Source organism: Glossina fuscipes, unplaced genomic scaffold (genome assembly GCF_014805625.2).
Source record: "Glossina fuscipes isolate IAEA_lab_2018 unplaced genomic scaffold, Yale_Gfus_2 61, whole genome shotgun sequence".
Lineage (NCBI taxonomy): Eukaryota > Metazoa > Arthropoda > Insecta > Diptera > Glossinidae > Glossina > Glossina fuscipes.
The window spans coordinates 1,168,025-1,192,070 of NW_023998433.1; the positions used below are offsets into that span (position 1 = coordinate 1,168,025).

The 24,046-nt window shown below is 35.2% G+C and overlaps 3 protein-coding genes across 4 annotated transcripts in view; 2 read left to right on the top strand and 1 right to left on the bottom strand.

Annotated features, from left to right (window-relative positions):
• The window catches only part of LOC119637995 (phospholipid scramblase 1-like), a 60,518-nt gene that overhangs the window by 6,672 nt on the left and 29,800 nt on the right, over positions 1–24,046 (bottom strand). The gene's annotated exons all lie outside the window — the stretch shown is intronic.
• On the top strand, positions 598–22,053 carry LOC119637992 (neurexin-4). Of its 2 annotated transcripts, none has more exons than XM_038034496.1 (13): positions 598–902; positions 4,415–4,531; positions 9,211–9,407; positions 12,919–13,060; positions 13,175–14,356; positions 14,418–14,543; positions 14,603–14,806; positions 14,876–15,467; positions 15,529–15,866; positions 15,923–16,102; positions 16,161–16,505; positions 16,558–16,695; positions 16,759–22,053. In XM_038034496.1, the coding sequence occupies exons 1-13, from the start codon at positions 800–802 to the stop codon at positions 16,947–16,949; spliced, it is 3,855 nt and encodes a 1,284-aa protein (XP_037890424.1). In that variant the 5' UTR covers positions 598–799; the 3' UTR covers positions 16,950–22,053. The 2 variants fall into 2 exon arrangements, with proteins under 2 accessions (XP_037890424.1, XP_037890425.1); XM_038034497.1 differs by lacking the exon at positions 9,211–9,407 and adding an exon at positions 9,760–9,956.
• On the top strand, positions 6,434–9,148 carry LOC119637993 (L-aminoadipate-semialdehyde dehydrogenase-phosphopantetheinyl transferase). The gene has a single exon (XM_038034498.1). The coding sequence runs from the start codon at positions 6,542–6,544 to the stop codon at positions 7,409–7,411; it is 870 nt and encodes a 289-aa protein (XP_037890426.1). The 5' UTR covers positions 6,434–6,541; the 3' UTR covers positions 7,412–9,148.

Consider the following 24,046-nt stretch of genomic DNA (forward strand, 5'->3'; position numbering starts at 1 on the left):
TATTTGCTTTTTTTCATCTCCTAAACAACTATCATTTCGTTTGCCAAGTTGGAAAGTGGCTTTCGCTGTAACAGTAGTCACAAGCGAATTCCACATTCTATTTAAAAAAATATATTTTTCTGGTAATTAAACATTAATTAGACGTTTCTTAATACCAGAGCCATTTTGACATTTTAAGATTGTAAGGTGATCAAATATTTTAACGTGAAAGAATGATGCCTTTTTCGGAATAAATATGTGTAAAAAAAGACAAATTTCAGTATGGACCGTATTTATTTAGGTAGACCTTTTTAACATTAAAACGCTCTGACAAATTTATATACTTTTTACATAAGCTATGTTTTCATCACTGGTGAAACACATTCATTCTTAGCTTAACTCTATGTTAGGGTTACTAAAACTTAAATTTTGACAAATTGGAGTGTAGCCATTTGTCAGTAAACTTAAGTTTCGATTACAATACCGTATTAAAGTTTGTAGTGCTTAGATGTACGATATAAATGTGTTTAATTTTTGTCATCAGTCGAGTGAAAAATTATTATAAATTACAGAAGTTTATTGGAGTTAAAAGAATTAGACCAAAGAACCCACATTGAATGTTTTAAGCATTTACATTTCGTATTGTGAATATTTATTTTATGCATGCGCCATCAAAGTGTTTATTGCTCAAATAAGCGTTTTTCTAGCAAATTTTTTTTGTTATTTAAAACAATGTTATTCATTTCTTCCGTAAATAAAACGTAACCTATGGATATATTTTGAAATTTTTGCAGGCAGAAACATTAAATTATTGAAATCTATGTATGCAAAGCAAATAAGAACTATGTGGAAATTAGTGTTAACAAATATCTTACTGTCCAGCGTTGTACTTTTAATGCCAATTATTGGCTCGACAAATGCAGGTAAATCAACATAAAATTATGTAAAATTAATTGTAAAAATAAATATTTGCTTGAATCTTGAGATAATTGGGCGTGCCCAGTGAAGATGATTAATGATTCATTGCATTATTATGAGCACTCACGTGTCAAATTATTTGTTATTGTAAAGTAATCATGGAATAATTCGTGTTCGTAATTAATAAAGAGCATATATTTTCAGTTCTTGCGCTTTTAGAGCATAACATTCACAGATATTTTTCATGTCCACTGAAGTTAGTGACTTAATAAAAATAAATAACATGATAAATGAAGGGTGATTATTATTATTAAACGATCTACTCAAGATACAAAATTTAGTTGTGCGTGTATAAATGTGTATTTAAACATTGCAATATGAATGTTGTGTTTCCACAGGAGGAATATCCCGTTTAATCGATGTATTATGCACATACTTTTCTTAAAAAGCAGTTCAAAGCAAACATCTTAAAATATCGATATATGTGTTTAGCATGCATTCGAGGGTTGATGAAATATGTAAACGCTGTTAAACAAACGTATGTACAACTTTGCTGAACTGCATGTGTGTTAAGTGACGATAAAACAAAACCAATACTTATTATAAAAAGACGCGAAGATCTGGAACTTATGTGTATAAGGGAAGAAATTTGGGTGTAAGAGTTCCTCTTTTATTTGTTTTTAATGCTTCAGTTTTCCAAGGGTACTTCTACCTTTGCTTCTACAAAGTTTTAAGTTCATTTTGAAAAAAAGGAATATAAGACTTTGAGGGAGTGTATTTTAGTACTTTGCAATATAGTTTTGGTAATGGGGGAACGAACTAAATGTTAGCGTACGGTAAATATTGTCAATTGGTAGATAAAACTCGCATTTGTTATCAAAGCGTCTACAGCCAAAATCAATCTGAAATGCATACTTAAAAATGCTAATATTTTCAGTAATAAGATCTTTCTTCCCGAGGTTTGTCTTAAAGATGGGATATTAAAATTAAATCGCGGATTGGATCAGATCAGAAAGAAATTATATATGAACAGTAAACATAAGTTTAAAAGACGAGATATTTTCTCGAAGAGATTGTAGCGAAACTTGGAAAAATGTAATATACGTTTTATGATTTTTTTTTCAAAGAAAAATCAACGTGAAAATTTTTGAACTGGTGGCCCAAAGCTAGCTCGTAGGTCTACGTTAATGTACAAAAATTTCTTTGCAGCTGTTATGCATCGAATATCGTACGAATTTTAAATAAATTAAATTAAAATTATACAAAAATACCCACATTCTCTTCTTTACACAATTTGTATTAGACTTTTGAAATATTTGTACTGGATTGATAACCAAAGTCGCGTAAGGCAGAGGATAGGAAAGATTCATTAAGGTGCACATATTTAAATTGGAGAACCTATTAAGTTTAAAGGAGTAAACCCAAATATGTTATTAGAAAGTGCAGGAGAAATGCTCACTTGATAACTTTCAGAGGTTCAAACAATAAACAACTGTCGCGTGAATTACGCCAATTTGGGTTTAAGGGTAGTGAAGGTTTAAGTCTGGATGTTGCATTTTCTCAACAATCAATTCAACACTGCTAAAAATTGGCCAAACTTAAATGACTGTGACGGTCTGTTCCTCTTTAGTGAGATAAGTATGTTCCACCTTTTGATAAAATCAAATGCGCCAAGAATGGATGGTTTCGCTCTTAAGTTTTTGAAAATAATTTGGTCCTGGATTGATGTTCGTACATTATATTTTATTAAGCCCATTCTCATTAAATCTAAATTTCTCTCGGACTAGAAATGTGCTTGTGCTATTCCTATCAGGAAAAGTGGCAAGTCGCTTGATCCGTCGGATCTCAGTCCGATTTCAATTTTCTCTATTCTCTCAAGTCTTTGAACATATAATTAAGGAACAAATTATCGACCACCTTGACAATAACACAATACTTTCTGAGTCATAGCATGAATTTCGAGAAGAGTATAGCTGAAGCTAACTAAAGCTTTTGATAGGGTGTCACATGTGCTTTTGATTCATAAACTCGTGCGGAACTTTGATTTTTCGAAGTCAGCTGTTGTTCTGATAGAATCCTATCTTTCGGACCGTTTAAACTTTGTATCTGCAATTACTGCTAAGTCTGAGTCTGTTGTCAAGTGGTGTGTCTTAGGATTCGATCATTGGCTCTTTGTACATGAATGATTTCTTTAGCATGCTTAACCTACGTTTGGGTAAGGCCTACGCATTTGCTCACGATTCGTTGCTTTTATTTGTGGTAAATGTTGATCATTTCGAAGGATATCAAGCCAACATTGACCACCTTGAGGACAATTGGGCTAAAACACTTGTCATAGTTTTGTCGACCCCCGAATGTACATCTGAATCTTGTATTAAGGGGAAATGGTGCCAATGTTGAAATTGTAAATAGCTTGATATGTTTGAGGGCGATTATTGATGATAAATTACGCTTTAATGCATACATAAATTCCCTGTGTCCTCGTGTTCATTTCGCACTTAGAGAGGTTTATTTTTTGTATGTCTATATGCCCATCTAAATCAAAGTTAGAATTGTCAAAGCTTTAATTATACCGCTTATAATTTATGCCCTAGAAGTTTATAGTTCCACGAATACCTCAAATCTGAGGAAACTAAGACTATTATGTAATCGTATAGTTAGATATCAACTCTCCCCGAGGCGGTTAAAGTTAGATTTCTTGACTTCTATAACATTATTCTACGGTAGAGGCTAAGGAGCTTTACAATCTTTTTTCTTTTAGTAGGTCTATTCGCAATAAATTTTTATTGATACGCGAGTTTCGACGATTTAGATGCTCTTATCTCACTTAAAAACGAAAACTTTTAATTTTCGCCGTTAACAATGAAATTAGCTAGTTACTTATCCGCCTGAGAGGCCAAAGGCGAGAAATCTCGACTAGCAAGTCGATGGTCGTGAGTACGAATCTCAAGTGCGGTGGAGCTTTTAATAAAAGCCGTAGTCTTAGATGCTAGTGCTTTTAAAAGTTTAATCTTAGAATTTATTTCTCTGGCGAAATTAATAATAATAATAATAATATATAATAATAGCTAGTTACTTAGTATTGAGATAGTTGTGTTGTTGTGGTATGTGTTCTTTCCTTTCATACTAGTCTAGTTACCTTCTTGATTCCCGTTTTTTTTTTTTTCTATTTTTCATTTTTATTATTTATTTTTTTCTCTTCCCCTTCAATTTTCCTTTCTTCTCTTTTAGATTGTTTAGGAACATTTTATATCATTTTACTTCATTACTGCACCGATATTGCAAAGTATTATAACAGATCTTAACGGTTTCGAGGTTACATAAACGTCAATAAATTAATAAATATATAAATATATATAAATGTTTTCAATTTGGGTTCTCATTAAGCAATATTTCTATAAAGAGAATCGTTACAAGCTTTTCTATCATTCCATTTTAGGATAAACTATCAATTTACGATTTATCTTAAGTCGATTTAAAGCAAATTAATCAATTTGCGTTTTGTTCCTTTTTGTAGGTTCGTACAATGACTACTTTTCGGATTATGAGTGCAGTACACCGCTTTTGGATAATGCTGTTTTAACAGCCACTTCAGCTTTAAACGATCGTGGCCCCGAAAAAGCCAAATTAAATGGTAAGTTTTATTTATATTCGGTTGTTTTAAAGTAAAAATTCGATTGTATTTAGGTAGTTTTTCATTTTCCTTTATACGATTTATGCAGTTTCTTTTGCAAAATTGAAATTAGAAAACTAGTTTTGTTTTTTTTAATTTCCTGAACCTGTTAGCAATTCGTTGTTCACGTTAAGACGTAAAAAATGTGTTTGCAAATCGGCACATAGCAAAAGGAACTCCGTCTAAATTGAACAAATCTCTTTTGCGGGTACTTAATATTTGATTCATATTTTAAAAAAGCGAAGTTTTAATCTATCATTACATATTTTGGTGTTCAGATGAAAAAAAAAAAAAACTTGATATTTCATTTGAATGATGAATAAACAGAAAAAAGAACAATATGTTTTAAATGTATTAAATGTTTTAAAAAGCACAACGATCCCATGAAACACTGTTTTCTCATAATAAAAAAAAAAATGATGTACTGATGTTTGCGTGAATGCGCAGATTAAAATTTTTTACATTTTGTTGCATATAAGGACTAAAAATAGTTGTGAATGTAAACAATAATTGTAGAATAGACAGCATGCCGACTTTGGTGTTCACTTGTAATTTAAAGTACAACTTCCAACTTACTAGGTTGGTCAGTGTGTATTAGCGTACAAATTAAACAATGTAGATTTTGATTGCAGTTGCTTCTATCATTCTCTCAAACTTAGTACACCTTTTCCAACGATTCCCGCAACTGTCTTATTCATATATTCTTTGCTCAGAGTTTTGCAAGGAGTGCTCAAAACTGTTTTCCACGTCTGGTATTGCTGTATCATTTGTTGAAAGATGTTTTGTTCGTGAGAATCTTTTGAGATTTTGACGTACAGCGGATGCTTTTGTATTTCAATTTCTATTTTAACTCGCTCAATTTTACTACTACCAGGAGAACTTGGTGAGCCGGCCCATTGTTTGTTAAGCAAAAATGAATTTCTTCCGTAAATCACGTGTTTTCTTATAAGTCTTTTTATCTGCGGGGAATGACTGGAAAAAAATTTCAGGAAGTTCAGGAATTTCGTTTGCATCCTTAACAATGGGCGTCATAAACTTTTTAGATTACTTGGGCTGTTGAGGAACTGAAGAACCGGATTTAGTCCACCTTGTAGTTTGTTACTGAACTGACACTTTATGAAAATATTTCCTATGAACGTTTGAAAATCATTGAAAAACCTTCCGACCACCTTAGAATTGACAACATACTTTAATACATTCATGTATGGCAAGATACAGCGTGCTCGCAAATAGATGGAATGCATTCTCTTATCAAAGAGTACGTCATACGTTTGCGTTATTATTTGCAGTTTTCTTAAAAAAGCCGGCATTTGAGTGCTTTTACAGTCTACAATTTTTGTTGGGAAAAATTTGTGATTTATGTATTGTTTCTATTTTTCCGACTGTATACAAGTTAAATAAAACTTGAAAGTATTTGACATTATCCAACATTGCCATTTTCACAGAGTATAAATGTTGTCAAAATACAGATATTTCCTTTTTAGCGCTTTTTAATTTGTTCATACAAACAACTTAAATATTTCTTTCGCATCACGTAAGTTACAAAATAAATAACAAAATTACTTAGTGAAGAATTGTAGTTACTAACTTTATATATTTAAAAAAAAATATATTACACGCGTCCATCTATTTGCGAAATTTTGCTATTCTAGAAAACGGTAATGTACATGAGCACTGACCAGATTAGCTTAAAGTAGGGTTCACTTCGATTTTAAATATGTGTTTTGCTTTAAAGCTTATCTTGTTATGTTGAAAAATCTCTAAATAATAGCATTTTCGCTTAATATCAGGTGATGCACCATTTTGAAGAAAACCGCATCTTGGGTGCGTTGAGTTAACATTACTTATCAATACTACTAATTGACAAAAAAGGACAAACAGATATAACTGCACTTTTCGAGAAAATGTGAAAATTGCTAAAAAAACCAAACAATTGAACTAGTTGAGCTCGCGCACAGAATTTTAATCAAAATGTCGTCAAAATTCTGCACTAGATGGGCATTTGATTTGAACACTTGGACACCAACATTGACACAATTGGCACAAGCAGTGCGCGTGATACAAACAGAAGAACGGGTGAGATTGTTAAAATTCCATTTTATTGATGATTTTCTTTCATCGCTCGTTGGCCGTTTATTGATGCGCAGATATGTCAGTTTGTGTACTGGATTGGTTTATGATAACATTGCATTTTCGCGCGATGTGAGAGGAAAGCCATATTGGCTTGGAGATAAAGCTGAAGACGCGCATCATCTTAGTTTTAATGTATCACATCAAGGCAGCTTCGTGATATTATGTGGTATTTATAAATGCTCTGCAGAAATTATGGATTTTGGAGTGGGTGTAGACGTCATGAAACTTGAGTATTCTGGTGGCAAAGATTTACATCATTTTTTCCATATTATGCACAACAAATTTTCTGATACTGAGTGGCGTTATATAAAACAATCTCATAATAATCGGCATGACCAAATAAAAGCCTTTATGCGGCATTGGTGTTTAAAAGAGGCCTATGTCAAAGAATTGGGAGTTGGTATTACAATTGATTTACAAAAAATTAGTTTTGGCCTAGACAATGATATGGAGTTAACATATGAGAATTCTCCGTTAACTAGCACAACTTTAAAATTAAATGGTGTTCCAATGCATAATTGGTATTTTGAGGAGCACATGCTTAGCGCAGATTATTGCGCAGCTATAGCTTTCCGTAATTGCCGACCAGGAGCAGGAAAATTTGAACTATTAGAAATTTCGCAATTACTTAAACCTTTTCTGGTTGTTTCTGGTGACGATGAAATTATGGAATATTGTCGGAATGTTTTAAAAAAACCGAGAAAATAATCTACATGTGGTTTACAAGAGAAAAAAATAATAAGCGAAGACAAATTTGCATAACTAAAAGTAGTGTATTTTTTGTGATTATTAAGTGTTGATAGTGTTCTAATTAGCGATATATTTTACGACTTTATAATACCTTTTAATGTAAGTTTTATCAGTTTGATTTGACACTGATTTGACTGCACATTAGAAGAATGCGAAATCAATTTAAAATTCCAAACGCTTCTAACTCTGCATTACTTTCCTTTCCACTATTTGATATAAATATCATTTCTATCCACAAAGAATACAATGAATTATCGAGAAGTATACGTAGCATATACATAAATAAACCTTCTACTCCCCTATTACTTACTTACTAGATGCGAATCTGTGAATTATAAGAATTCTTACAAATTAGATCAAAAATGAATGATTGACATATACACTTTTAAATTGATGTATATGTATATTTGTTCACTATGGAATATTTCATAAATTCAAAAAACTGTTAAATGTGCATTTGTTCATTGATTTATTGATTTTATTCGATCAAGGACTACGTTTTAATCAGCAGATTAAGCTCGCCTTAAATAAACTTAGGGCATCCCCACGCCATTACGTTATAAAAAGGTTATACATTCGCTTGGTGAGGCCAATACCTGAACATGCCTCTGTTGTATGGTCTTATCCCTGCAGATGTTGGATAGATTCAATAGAATTTCTTCAAAAGTAATTCCTGTCTCTTGGCTTCCATAAAAATAGATTGCTTTTGTTAGCCTTATAGCCACTAGAGAAAAGTGGATTTGTCCTGGAGGGTTTCTTCTTTAAGTTAAAAAAAAAATTGTACATATAATAGTTTCTCAATATCGGATTCTTTAAACTCTATGAAATTAATTGTCTCTCTTAATACGCGCGCTTTGCCCATGTCGCATCTAAATTAAATTTTAATCTTGTAATCTCCGTATGATTGGAAAACTGGACTGAATTTCGTTTGCCGATCGCGTGCATGTTTGTAACGGCTAATGGAATCATTCCCAATTCGGGCCTGTAGCGGCTGCGGGTTTGCCTCTGCGCTAGATGTGTACACGCTTTTGATTTTCTTTTGTTTATATATGAATTTTTTTTCTCTTCATTTTTTCATTATTCTTCTTTCCTTTGTAATAGTTAAGTCATATTATTATTAATTTAGCCAGATAAAAAAAATACCAAGCCTAAAATCTTGAAGCACTATCGACTTTATGGTTAACATAAACTTTATTTGTAAGTCAATCAAAATCGATTGTTAATTTATTTTAGCCGAATTTCGTATGTATATAAATAAGTTAATAAAATGTACAGCAGGTCGAGCTGAAAAATGACTGGCCTTCATCAACTTCAAAAGAAAAATAAAAAATAGTTATTTATATAATTTTTAATAAATGTTGATTTGAAATTTGTTTTAGGTTAAGCTACTAGTCCGATTTTATGTTGACCTTACCATAATAAAGGCGTGGATTTTTTTTTCTTTTTTAAGAGAATTTTAAGAGAATTGAAAAAGAAAGAGTCGACAGAGTATGATTTCAATTACGTCGACGAAATGGTTTAGGTGTGATTCTCTTCCACGAACTCCAGTTTTATAGAAATTCTATAACTAGTTTATTAAAATACAACGCAAGCATTATTATTGACGTTTCATAAATCTTACTTCAGACTGAATTTTTGTTTATTTTTTTTTAATTTAATTTTTATCATTTTTCTATTAAAACGAAATAAATAAATACATAAATGCATAAATAAATGAATAAATAAATAATTGAATAAATGAATAAAAACAATTTTAGCTGGTACATCTTGGTCGGCTAAGAATTCAGATTTCGACCAACGTTTGATTATCGATTTGGGGAATGTTAAAAATGTTACACACATAGCTTTGCAGGGCAGATCTCGCACCGATGAATTTGTTACTGAGTATTCCATTAGTTATGGCATAACTGATTTAGAATTCGCAGATTATAAAGAGCCGGGTGGCAATGTGAAGGTAAGCTGTTGCAATTAATCAAAAAAAAAAAAAAAAAAAAACTGCAAATCGGATTGAGGTTAATTAGGCTATAATAAAGCCTAAATTATATGCTATAATTACTCATACGAAGGAGTTCAATAAGAGAAGTGCGATATCTATACACCAAAATAAATAGCGTTAAAATGTTTATGTATTTTTATGTAATAAATTGTGGTATTTATTGGCTTCTGGTTCAAATTTTATGTTTTTAATTTGTTTTGTTATTCTCTTACTGACACCCACACTAACATTAAATATTATTTCTAATAATACGCATATACTCTAACTCACCTTCTCTAACTTACTGTTAATAACATTTTGCTAACAAAAGGCAACTCGGCCTGGACACCGGTCGAAAATACTTACAATCACTTTCTAACGATTGATTTGGGTGATAAACGTACTACTCGTAAGATAGCTACAATGGGACGTCGTTTTACAAATGAATTTGTTACTGAATACATAGTTCAGTATTCAGATGATGGTGAATATTGGCGTTCATATGTTAATCCGTCAAGTGAACCGCAGGTAATACGCTTTTTAAATAATATTTACACGTATATTAACTATTTTTGATTTACATACTTAAATGATCCAAAGTTGGAAAAAATCATTTTATCGGGCAAAATATTTTCTTATATTTGTGTTAAGAAATTTTGAAAAATTGCTGTCTTGTGTGGCATATCTAGTTTTTTAATTTTGTAGATTAAATATTCAGATTTTATCGTCCCATTCGTTGAAATACTTAATGTATTGGAAGTTGATTGGTCTAAATCAGTTTAAAACAAATATTTACTAAAATGTAAAAACCCTGTACGTTCATTTAATCTTCCATACACATCACTCTCACAATGCTACGCCCATTTTTGACAGAAATGTATATGTGTAAATGGACTTGAAATCTCGGTATAAAGTCTCTGGCGATTATTTTTAGATGCTAGAAATGAATGACTGCAAATGTCATGAGTATTCATGTAGATGACGAAATGTATACACAATAGCGATATGAAAGCCCATTTTCTAATGTCTTTTAAAATAGGATCTCATTTGGGAAATTTCTTAAAAAAGGGTTTATAGAAATTAGTACTTATGCTGTTTTTGAAACTTAAGATATTCGATTAGTAGCAATTTCTAGCTATCATCGGAATTTTTTTTTTTTAATAGGAAAACCACTAAAGAAATTATAGTCGGGCAGAGCCTAGTACAATCACTCACTCATTTTTCGTAATAACACGCTCAAAATTACACATTATTTTCATGCAAAGGCATACTTTTCATGGAAACTCACATACTGAGAGATGCCCAAAATCTTACATGATTTGACCGAATTTAGCAAAGTTAATTCACTTTCTAAAAATATTATTTTTCATTTTCCATCACAAAAAAAACTAGAAATTAGAACTTCTCCCCATACAAGGAATTGCTTCTCGTGGTAACATCTATATATGTTATGGTTTATAAAGCAGGCCTATGTGATCAAAATTCCCTGCCGTCAGTTTTTTTGTTAAAACGATACTATGGACTAATTTTCACTATAAAATATTAAAAATTAATCCTCTTTCTGAAGGGTTTTCGATCCATGTACAGTCTTATAAGAAGTGGGGTCCAAGAAATAGATCCATGCTATTCAAATTTAGTCCATTTCATTTTTATTTCAAATTACTGGCAAATTTTGAGCTTATATAAGGGTTTGCATTTCCTAAGAGACCATATATGCGGTTGTATCCAAAAAACAGATCTATGTAGTCCGAATTCGGTACGGTTTATTTGTGTCAATTTACTATTATATAATAAGTTTCAGTATGAAATATGAAAAATTTGATCGTTTTACCATATAAAGGTGTAGTTTTCTTAGGAATGGTTATATGAAGGCGGGATGAGAAAATTGCCACACCCAAACCAAATTTCTCATATAATTTCAGAATGTCGAAGTGCTACTACTCAATGAGACTTGTCGAAAAATTTTGAAAATTGCATTTTTTTGGAGTGGAGTTTACGGAGGAGTGGTCGAAATAATAGACCGATTCGAAACATTTTCAACAACGTTCGTCCTTAGGTCAAAGAACGCCATTGTTCCAAATCTCATTAAAATACCTCAAAATTTGGTATTTTTAGGTGAACACAAAACACACAAATAGACGACTCCTCGTACGATGCATATGATTTGAAATTGAAATTTTCAAAATTTTCCGTCAAAATTGCGGAATAACCATATTTCGACATCCTAAGTTGCTGCGAAAAGTTTCGATCGGATGGGTCGACGTTTTGAATCCCCTTTTATATAACTGTTTCTACGAAAACTACATCTTTATATGGCAAAATGTTCAAATTTATAATGCTTCATAGTGAGAATTTGTTTTCAAGAGCAGCTTGGAATAAAACTCAAGTGTGTCAAACTTGGATCGTGGAAGTTTATCTTATGTTTTTCGCCTTATGTAACGGTTCTAACATAAACTATGCTTTTATGTGACAAGAAGATCTCTTTTTTTAAATATATTACGATCAAAATTTGCGACTAATAGCAATTTTACCTAGGAAATAAATATACCACATTTGGACTAATTAGGCATATTTTTCCGACACCACGCCTTATAAAGGTACTTATTGAAAGTAATGGAACAAATTGTAATTTCTGGTACTTTATGATAGAAGCAGGTGAATAATGATATGGTATTTGGCAATAGGATTAATTTTGCTACATTTAAGTCCCATCAATTTATATTCTAAACCAATATAAGGGCTCCCACAAAATGTATGGTTTTAGATAAAAACAAGTTATAATCGTTGGTATTCTATCATGCAAATAAATCAAGAATGATTTTCATTTTAATAAAATTAAATTTAACTTAGTTAAAAAACTTTAATAACCCGAGTGCAATTAGCAAAAATGTAAAAATTATTAATGTAATTATTCAATGTTTTCACCGTAATAAAGGATCGCTTATCCTATCTTAGGTGACCTTCGGACTTTGCTATGTTAAAACTTTACGTATCTTATGGTTTCGAGTATTAAGATCAGATAGGAAAAGTTAGTATTTGCGGTAAATTCTTTATGCTTGCATAGCATGTCACTTTTACTGTTATATATAACAAACTTTAGCTTTTAACTCTTTTCTCAAAGGTAAAGACGAACGCCAAGAGATTACCGCGCTCTACATCAATGTAATGTGCCTTTTTATATTTTTAAACGAATTTTCCGCTCCCAAAATAAGGTGATTAAAATATTACATGGGTAACTTGATACATTGGTCTCTAATTTAAATAATTAAAAACATGCATAGGCTTAGATACGATTGAATGGGCTTTTGGTGGAAAATCTAACATTATTGATTTTTATTTTTTATTTAAGTAACTTAACACACTACTTTATTTCATAATTTAACTAACTGAATATTAATATTATAACCTATTTCGTGTATTTATCCGTTTACGGCCAGTAAGATTGAAGTGCGTAAAATAATGAAAGCTGCATATTAATTTTTCTGTACAGATGTTTAAAGGAAACTCGGATGGCAATTCTATACATTACAATGTTTTCGAAGTACCCATTATTGCTCAATGGGTGCGCATAAACCCAACACGTTGGCACGACCGCATATCTATGAGGATTGAGTTATATGGCTGCGATTACGGTATGTGAAATCTCCAATCAATTTTTCTTTGATATTTTACATTAATGAACCTAGACAACACGGACTTGAATGTGCAAAAGTCGATTAAGCTTCTTCTTTATTTCATATTTATAGAGGCAGAAAATCTTTTTTTCAACGGTGCTGGTCTAGTGCGCTACAATTTAATACAGGAGCCAATCGCTTCAACCCGAGAATCGATACGCTTTCGTTTTAAGACCGCGTATGCTAATGGCATAATGTTATACTCGCGTGGCACCCAAGGGGACTATTTTGCTTTGCAACTGATGGATAACAAAATGGTTTTAAATTTGGATTTAGGTAGTGGTATTATGACCTCCTTATCGGTGGGAAGTTTGCTAGATGATAATGTTTGGCATGATGTGGTTATATCACGGAATAGACGTGATATTATTTTCTCTGTCGATCGTGTGATTGTGCGGGGTCGAATTAAGGGCGAATTCAGTCGCTTGAATTTAAACCGAGAATTGTATGTAGGCGGTGTACCCAATATCCAGGAAGGCATATATGTTACGCAAAACTTCACCGGGTGCATGGAAAATATATTTTTTAATTCAACGAATTTCATTCGCGATATGAAACAGAATTATGAACACGGTGATGCGTATCGTTACAAAAATGTTAACACAGTTTATGCGTGTCCATCACCTCCCATCTATCCAGTGACGTTTACTACACGCAATTCGTTTGTCCGCTTAAAAGGTTACGAAGCTCAAAAATCGTTGAATGTTTCTTTTTATTTTCGAACTTATGAAGAGTCCGGCATGATGTTACAACATGAATTTCGCACTGGCGGCTATGTGAAAGTATTTTTAGACTACGGCAAAGTGAAAGTAGATTTGAAATTCACAAATAAACCTCGCATTATTCTGGATAATTATAATGAGCAATTCAATGACGGGAAATGGCATTCATTTGTCTTGACCATTCAACGTAACCGTCTAGTTGTAGATATTGACCAGCGTCCGATGACAACCACTAAGAATATTGAAATTTCCACGGGCCGTTTATATTACCTAGCAGGCGGAATTGAAAAAAATAACGGCTTTGTAGGCTGTATGCGTTTGATTTTGGTCGACGGAAATTACAAATTACCGAAAGATTGGGTTGAAGGTGAGGAAGTATGCTGTGGCGATGAAGTTGTTGTAGATGCTTGTCAAATGATTGATCGTTGTAATCCTAATCCTTGCCAGCACAATGGTAACTGCCATCAGAATTCTATGGAATTCTTTTGCGATTGTTCCAACACAGGTTATGCTGGAGCCGTATGTCATACTTGTAAGTTTAACTTGGGATTTATTAAATACATTTTATATTAAATTTGTTGGTACAATTTCAGCAAATAATCCCTTATCTTGCCAAGCTTATAAGAATGTTCAACATGTCCAACAGCGAGTTAATATAAACATTGATGTGGATGGCAGCGGCCCGTTAGCACCTTTTCCGGTTGTCTGTGAATTCTACTGTAAGGCAAATTAATGCATTACATTTTTAAGATATGAAATAAAAATACCAGTTTTTCAGCTGACGGTCGTGTTATAACCACCTTAGGTCACAGTCAAGAACATACCACCACCGTAGATGGTTTCCAAGAACCTGGGTCTTTTAAACAAAATATATTATACGATGCCGATTCAGAGCAAATAGAAGCCCTGCTTAATCGGTCGCACACATGCTGGCAACGCTTAACTTACGCTTGTCGTTCTTCAAGACTTTTCAATTCTCCATGTAAGTGTTGGATTCCTTTTAATAGAAAAAATATTTGAATAACAATTTTCTGAGTTGCCTTTGGTTTAGCTGAAGTTGGTAACTTTCGTCCATTTTCGTGGTGGATGTCACGTCAAAATCAACCCATGGATTACTGGCCAGGTGCCTTGCCGGGTTCACGCAAATGTGAATGTGGAATATTAGGCAAATGTCAAGATCCCACGAAGTGGTGTAACTGTGATTCAAACAGTATGGAATGGACTGAAGATGGAGGCGATATACGTGAGAAGGAATATTTACCAGTAAGGGCTTTGAAATTCGGCGATACTGGAACTCCGCTTGATGAGAAGCAAGGTCGTTATACTTTGGGTCCTTTGCGTTGCGAAGGCGATGACCTATTTAGTAATGTGGTTACCTTTCGTATTGCTGACGCGACTATAAATTTGCCGCCTTTTGATATGGGACATTCGGGAGATATTTATTTGGAATTTAAAACTACTCTTGAAAATGCAGTCATCTTTCATGCTACGGGTCCTACGGATTACATCAAATTGAGTATAATTGGTGGCAATAAAGTGCAGTTTCAATATCAAGCTGGGAGTGGACCACTGGGTGTCAATGTCGGCACCAGCTATCGGCTGAATGACAATGTATGGCATACGGTTAGCGTGGAGAGAAATAGGTCTGTAATATTGATATGGGAATTATTGATAGCGATAATTATACACTGTCTTGCTTCCCAGAAAGGAAGCGCGTTTAGTTGTGGATGGTTCTATTAAGGCAGAAGTAAGAGAACCACCCGGTCCAGTGAGAGCTTTACATTTGACATCGGATTTGGTCTTGGGTGCCACAACCGAGTATAGAGATGGTTACGTGGGTTGTATTAGGGCACTTCTACTTAATGGGAAAATGATTGATTTAAAACAGTACACCGTACACGGTTTGTATGGAATAACCGCTGGATGTGTAGGCCGATGTGAGTCCAATCCCTGTTTGAATAATGGTACTTGCACGGAACGTTATGATGGATATTCATGTGATTGCCGCTGGAGTGCTTTTAAAGGACCAATATGCGCGGACGGTAGAAATAAAAGGATGTAAAAATTTAAGTGAGATGTAAACATTTTTTTCTTTTAGAAATTGGTGTTAACTTAAGGAGCAGTTCATTTATACGTTATGATTTCGAAGGTTCATTTCGTTCTACAATTGCAGAGAATATACGCGTCGGCTTTACGACAACTATAACTAAAGGCTTTCTTTTGGGTCTCTCGTCTAATTTGACCGGCGAGTACTTAACCCTGGCAATTTCAAACTCCGGTAAAACTTCAATGATTTGAAAATTTTGCAACTTTACAACAAAGTATTTTCTTTTAAGGTTATTTGCGTTGTATTTTTGATTTCGGATTTGAACGACAGGAAATTATCTTTCCCAAAAAACATTTCGGGTTAGGCCAATATCATGATGTACGTTTCATGCGGAAAAATGGCGGCTCGACCGTGGTTTTGCAAGTTGATAATTATGAGCCTGTTGAATATCATTTCGATATTAAAGCTTCAGCTGACGCCCAGTTTAATAACGTTCAATATCTATATATTGGTAAAAATGAGTCGATGACTGACGGTTTTGCGGGTTGCGTGTCACGTGTGCAATTCGATGACATATATCCACTGAAATTACTTTTCCAAGAAAATCCTCCATCGAACGTGAAATCATTGGGAAGTAAGTGTTTTTTCTATTGATATAGGTACACAAAGCTCAAGCCCCTTTTCAGCTCCTGTAACGGAAGACTTTTGCGGTGTAGAACCAGTTACACATCCCCCAATAGAAATTGAGACACGACCGCCACCCCTTATTGATGAAGAGAAATTACGCAAAGCTTACAATGAAGTAGATTCTGTACTTTTGGGCTGTAAGTTAATGGATAATAAAAAGCTGTCATTTTTTCTTTTAAATGTATTCTTGTTTTCACTAGGCCTTTTAACAGTATTGTTGTTATTGCTGTGCCTGATGGTATTTTTGATTGGTCGTTATTTACATCGCCACAAAGGGGACTACCTGACTCACGAAGATCAAGGTGCTGATGGAGCCGAAGACCCCGATGAAGCCGTTATACATTCGGCTACAGGACATCAGGTTACAAAGAGGAAAGAATGGTTTATATAGTTCGATATGTCGGAGGTAGCTGCTTGGGAAAATTAAAAGACCTTAGTTGCTTTTATGTTAAGAAAAAAATTAATCTAAATTGTTAAGAAACAGAAAAAGAAGAAGAGGAACATTAATTTTCGTTTTTTTTCTTTGAATTTCTAAAAATACTGTTTATTTAAAAGGAGTCGTAACGAGATTAAGTGCTTATATAATATGCATCATCTCCTGTTTAGAATTAAATAACTTTTGCCATTTTTATGTATATGACACAAAACACAAGAACCATAGATTTAAAGAAGTACACATTATTTTAGATTAAATTCCTTTTGAACTTTTGATGATGATAATATGGAGTGCAAGCACTTGTGTTTTGTGCACTAAATTCTTGTTTGAAAAATTTGGTATCATAAATTATTCTTATTTAAATTTATCACTTTGAACCGTCCACCATTTGTACTTTATTTTAATTAATTCTTCTTTAGTCTTATTTTTATAAGCGTTTTTATTTTCATGTTCATTTTCATGAGCGTTACATACATGCACAATTTAATATAGAAGATACATTGAATTAATTGATTTGATATGTTGGAAGGTTTTTAGCTTTAAAAGAACGCATATAACGCATATAAAGAATGCAACGTTTCAAAAATTGTAGGCGAATTTTTATAATAAGAACAACACGTTTTTATATTCATATTCAATTTATCTTTGCGCGTTTCGATTTTCAGGCGCTTAGTTTATAGCTACTTCTATCGTCATATTAAATTACCACATTTGGTTTGGTTTTTTTTTTTTTATTTGATACTCGAAAAGCTCCAAAAATAGAGATCTATTTTGAGAAAAAACAAAAAATTTCATAATACTTTTGCTCATAGTATATGGCTCATCCAAAAATGTTGTGCAAATATATTTCAGAAAGTTAAATTTAAAAACAATCATAATCGGCGCAGTACCATCAGTACTTAATTTTCAGTATTAACTTGTATGATTTTTAGTAATGTTAGTCATTATACAATCCGATAAAATTTTCGTAAAAACATCAGTTTTTATTGCCACTTTTGTAACATCCTGTATATAATGAGCACAACATTTTTTTTGCGAACGATTCTAGCATATTTTTTAATTTGATCTCTTGCATCGATGCAAAATACTATATACGAAAATCTCTATGGAATGAACTTTCTGTCTGAATTTTTGAAACTTTGAGAATTTTAAGAGGGAAATGCAACTTGATATGATTTAAAGAAATAAATATATATGTATAAAAAGTCGGTTGGTAGTTTAATATTTTAATTACGGTTTCACCAAGCAATGAAATGTGAACTATTGTATGTCATATTGGATAGACACGCAGGCATATTAGAGACACATTTTGGTTAAGCTAACGTTTCATCGGATATTTTACAACATTAAAATATCATTAAGTTAACATCTTTTCAACGCATTAGCAATTAGCGAACAATTTTTATGAAATAATTTTAAAACACGATTTTCACAAATTTTTAATAATTTATAAAATTAAGTAGCACACGCACAAACACACACACGCACGCATGCACACACACGTACACACAGGAACATGCGACCGACCAAAGGTCTGCCGACGATGTGAAGAAGATGGGCACATCGCAAAAGAGTGCTCCGAAGATCCTCGGTGTGATATCTGTAAAGGCACGCCAAATGTGGACGCTAAACGTATAGCGGGGAGCAGCATGTGCCCTTTATTCAAACGTACTTTAGCTGCTAGAGAACGCGAATGAGAATAATGCAGATTAATCTCAACCACGGCGAAGCAGCTCATGATCTGTTCAGACAAACGGTCATAGAGAAGAAGGTAGACATGTTGCTGATCAGCGAATCTTTCAGAAGTATGAGTCGTGGAAGATGGATCGCCGATGCAGCAAGGAAAGCAGCAACCTGGTCATTAGAATCTGCACTCCTGAATGAAGGTGGCTAGCACAACGGCTACACGCGGGCGAGAATTCGGGACACATACTACTACGGTTGCTATGCACCCCAAGCTGGACGCAGGGGAAGTTCCTGAATATGTTTGATGAATTAGTAGCGGATGGCCGCAGCAAACCGCTGGTCATAATCGCGGGAGACTTTAACGCCTGGCCGGTGGAATGGGACAGTAGAACCACTAATGCTTCTGGAAGCGTTACCATTGACGTTAATGAATGACTGTCAAAAACATACGTTCAGGAGAGCGGATTTCGAATCAATGATCGACATCACGTTCGTGAGCGATAGCATGATGCCAAAGTGTAGATGGACGCTCTTTGAAGGCTACACGGACAGCGAACACCAAGCCATCTTTATAGGGGTCGAGGTCCGGCGATGCAGAGGAAATAGAGGTCTGACGCACAGGGGTCCGAAGTGGAAGGACGACGAAGAAACCTTCAAGTTGACTTTCTCTTCGCGTGCGATAAACGGTGAGAACACGGAGCAGCTCGTACACGATGTGTGTGTACCGCTATAAACGACGCGTCAATGTTTAGAAGAAGGACGTGCAAAAAAGGCGCCCCGTGCTACTGGTTGAACGCGGAAATAAGTTCGGCCAGGAAGGAGTGCCTTAAAGCCAGAAGATTGGTCTCGCGATATAGGAAAAAGCCAAACTTCGACAGTCGGGTCCACAACTACAAGTGCTGCGCGGTGACTTGAAGAAAGCCATTAGGCGCAGCAAGAGAAGCTGTTTCGAGACTCTGTGCAGAGAGGCAGACCCTTGAGGAACTGCGTACAAAGTGGTGCTGAAGAAATTTAAAGGGACGGCCGGCCACAAGTCACGTGCCCTGCCTTGCTGAGCAAAATTGTAACAAAACTTTTCCCGCAAACGCCGCCATACGTATCAGAGGATTTCATCAAAGGGTAGCAAGAACCACCCCCGGTTATTGTTATGGAAGACGTGCTTGCGGTCAGCGAAGCAATTGGCGACAAAAAGGCTCCAGGTCCGGACGGAACTCCTAATAAAGCGCTGAAGACGGCGATTAGGGTAAGACCGGAGATATTTGCCCAACTTCTGCAACCATGTCGCAGAGAGAGAGTCTTTCCGAGAAATGGAAGATGCAGAGGCTGGTCCTGATCCCTAAAAGTAGCAAGCCATCGGCTGGTCCATCGTCATACAGGCCTGTCTGTTTTCTGGATACGATGGGCAAACTGCTGGAATCAGTAGTATACGAAAGTCTACTGCTAGTAGCCGAAGAAAATGGTGCCCTATCCAATAATCAGTACGGCTTCAGAAGAACGCGGTCGACAATAGATGCCATAAAACACCTAGTGAGGCTGGCATCCGACTCCATAGCCGGGGATAGATGGAAAGGTGGTCCCAAAAAATACTGTGCCCTGATTACACTTACCGTTGAAAACGTCTTTAACTTGGCGAATTGGGGAGCTATCGGTTAGGCTCTTATAAAAGCGCAGGTTCCAAGGTATTACTAGATATCATAACGAGTTACCTGTCGAACCGCACGTTGGTGTATGAAAGCGAGAACGGCACAGAATTGTATAAAATATCAGCCGACGCCTCACAAGGGTCTGTTCTTGGCCGTCTCTTGTGGAATATAATGTATCACGACGTTCTGAAGTTCCTGCTATCCACCAGCACTACAAGTTTTGGATTCGCCGACGACGTAGCGATAGTGGCGCTCGCAAAGCAAATTACAGACATAGAAGCGGAAGCTACCGAGGCAATCATCGTCATCAGAAGGTGGCTAAACAATGTGGGCATAGAGCTGGCTGAACATAAAACTGAAGTTGTGCTTGTGAGCAGCCGGAAAAAGCCAGAGACGTGCATGATTAGAATCGGGGATCACATAGTGCAATCAGTCCCCGCCCTCAAATCTCTGGGGGTCATAATTGACCATCGCCTCAACTTCAGGTGTCATATTGATTACGTGGCGAAGAAAGCGGCATTATGTATACGAGACAAGTGTGGGCGTGTGCACTGATTGTAAAGACGGCACTCCGAAAATTGGCGGCGATATATCGCCTTAGGCAGGTTTGCGCATTCGGCACCGTGTCAGAAGAAGCAGTGCTAGTGCTAGCTGGCGTTCTGCCAGTCGACATTCTGGCCGACGAGATGAGCCGCATCTACGAGCTGCGTCGCGGCAACGAGCTCTCCTCACGCGTTATAAGAACCAAGGAAGGGGTAGCCTCGTTGAAGATATGGCAGTCGAGGTGGGAAAGAATGACTAAAGAAAGATGGACGTTTGCTCTTGTTCCTAGCATAAGATGATGGGTTGAAAGACGCCACGGCGGGGGAAACTATTACCTCACCCAGCTTCTGACTGGCCATGGCTGCTTTCGGAAGTAGCTGCACAGATTCGGGCACGACAGCTCGCCTGATATGCGCGGATACGGAGGAAGACGCAGAGCACGTAATTTTCTACTGCTGCAGATTTGAGAACGACCTCAAGTGCAACCTAACGAAATAACGAGCGTAATGATCGGTAGTGCAGCAGCTTTGAACGCCGTAAACGCGTTCGCAAGCAATGCCGTCGAGACGTTATGGCGAATGGAGAGACCACGGGTGGAGAGCAGAGGGAGTGGAAGCCAATAGTGTATTCCACTGAGTTTCCACCATCGGAATCGTGCTAACGACAACCGGCCTCCGCGAAGTAGTACTTAACGGTGGTCCCGCGGTGGGTTGTAGAAGAAAGGTGTAGCGGGGTAGTTTTTAGTACGTATGCGTCATGGATAGCGAATCGTGCATGCTGCTACTAAGAGCATCTTTTGAAGATTTTTTACCTACAGGTCGGAGAGCAAAAAAGACACACACACAAACACACACACACACACGCGTACACACACACGTACACGTACACGCACATGGTAGTGTCTGGTGAATTTAATATCAATAAAATATTTAATTTTATTGAAGCGACTATAGTAACCATATAGTGTATCCTATGAAAAAAGAAAAGCCGATAGTTTTAGTTGCCAGTGCTTGATCTGCTTTTAGGCCTGGAATCTATTTCTTCGGTTGAATAAATTGTAATAATAATTATAATAGTAATTATTAATAAAAATTTTGCTTTTAAAACCATTCGCCTGAGTCGCCGAGTACACAAAGAATCTCGACCAACACGACAATGGTCGTGGGTTTAAATTTCAAATGGGGTAGAGCTTTCAATAAAGCCGATAGTTCTAGATACTAGTGCTTAAGACTTTAGTCTTCGAATTTGATTCTTTGGCTATATTAGCAATAATAATAATGATAATAACGATAATAATAACAATAATACTACTAATACTTTCACATTTAGTACTGTGCCCCTGCCTTTGGCGTTTGTTGTTATGCTCACGGTTCAAAAAATGAAACCCGACGTCTAGTTAATGCACATAAAGTGATTTAAAGTCAAGAACGGCTCGCCTACAGCAAGCAAAAAGCAATGACTAGCAAACCAAATGCGAATGGAATCTGCAGCTGGTTCCCAGGTTTCGAGATTCGGTATTTGATGAGAAATAATAGCGATCCGCATTTGTGCACCCGCAAGAACTATAAATTCCATTACAATGCAAATATTTATGGGTGATTTGACATGGTAAGATTATCTGAAATTGTATGAAAAATAAAACAATCCGTAGGCAATATTTAAAAACTGTACCTAGTGCCACATAAGAGATATTGATCTAAAAAGGGCGAATCGTCATGTCCGTATTTAATAATATATTTTGCAATTAAAAACCATTGCAATTAGATCGTACGGCGGTTAGCCAACTGATCGCTATTTAAGTAGATCTGATTATGGTTTTTAATACGGCGATTTCATTTCTCAAGTAGGTGAAGTAGTGATTTCGGATTTAACAAGTGAAAACATTTTTTTTAAGTTGAAAGTTTTTCGTTTGATTCCCCATTTTTGCATACAGATATTCTGTCTATATCTATTCCTAAGTATTTGATATAATAGGGCATATATAGATGAACAGAGGTGCTTTCTGGACGACTATTTTACTAATGATTTCAAAAGCCGTCTTTATAAGAAATGTTACAAATGCTTGCTTCAGGTTGGTCTTCGGTTACGCTAAAGTGATGCAGATAATCAACCATAACCATCCTAACCAACCAACACGCGAGATAAGTCGGCGAAAGGATGCAAGGGTAACAAGAAATATGAGATATGCCGGTTTTTCTAATGATCGAGCTTGACGGCCAGAAGAGTTAATTCAATATTCGAAAACGGGAATAATAAAGGAGCCCATATTGATAAGAGGTACATTAAAAAAAATGCGGGAATATAGTTTCTTTCTTCTTTAAATGACTGGGCGGTATGAGCTAAAAAATTCTTTTGCTTAACTTACAAAATTAGATGGCAAAAATTATTTAGGTAAACTAAGTAAATAAATAAATTATTTTCTATTGTTGTGCGTTACATAGTTACAAGAGTTTTGTCAGGGTTATGTATATACTTGCGTTGTTGTTATTTTTGTTGCATAAAATTTAAAAGAATTTAAAAGTTAGCATAAATGAAATATTTCAACTAAATGAAATTACAAAAGTAATTCTTAATTGTCTGAATGTGAGGCGAAATTAATATTGATATTTTTATACAAAGTCACTAAATGAATGAGGGGCATGTAAAGGTGAACAAAAAATTTGCAGTTAACAAAAGGGTAATAACAGGTTGTTATATGTCAGGTTATGTTAATTCGGATGACCAAGATTATGATGTTAGGGGACGATGACGGTTGACGCGCCAATGCCAAAACAAAGCCCCAGAGACCCCACGGAGTGTAGATATCTTTGATCAGCAGCAGATTTTGAATCAATTTAAACGTGTTCGTTTGTCCGCCTACCTGTCTGCGTCATGTCTGTTGTAAATATTCTCCTGGCCGCAGAAGTGAAGGTATCGACTTCAAATTCGGCAGAGAGATGAGAAACAAATCGTTCGTAGTACACGCCTACAGTACCACGTAAGCTGAAAACACTTTTGTTTTTCAAAAGGAATAAGAAATTGATTTTTTGTTCATTACTCGTAAACTGTAGCAAATAAATGTACAAAATTTGAAGGTATATTCTATGGGCAATTCTATAGTACCTGTACAAAAATAGGAAAAATCGAGTGCGCTCACCCATTATTATAGTGTATCAAAATATTATTTTTTTTCAGTGTGCA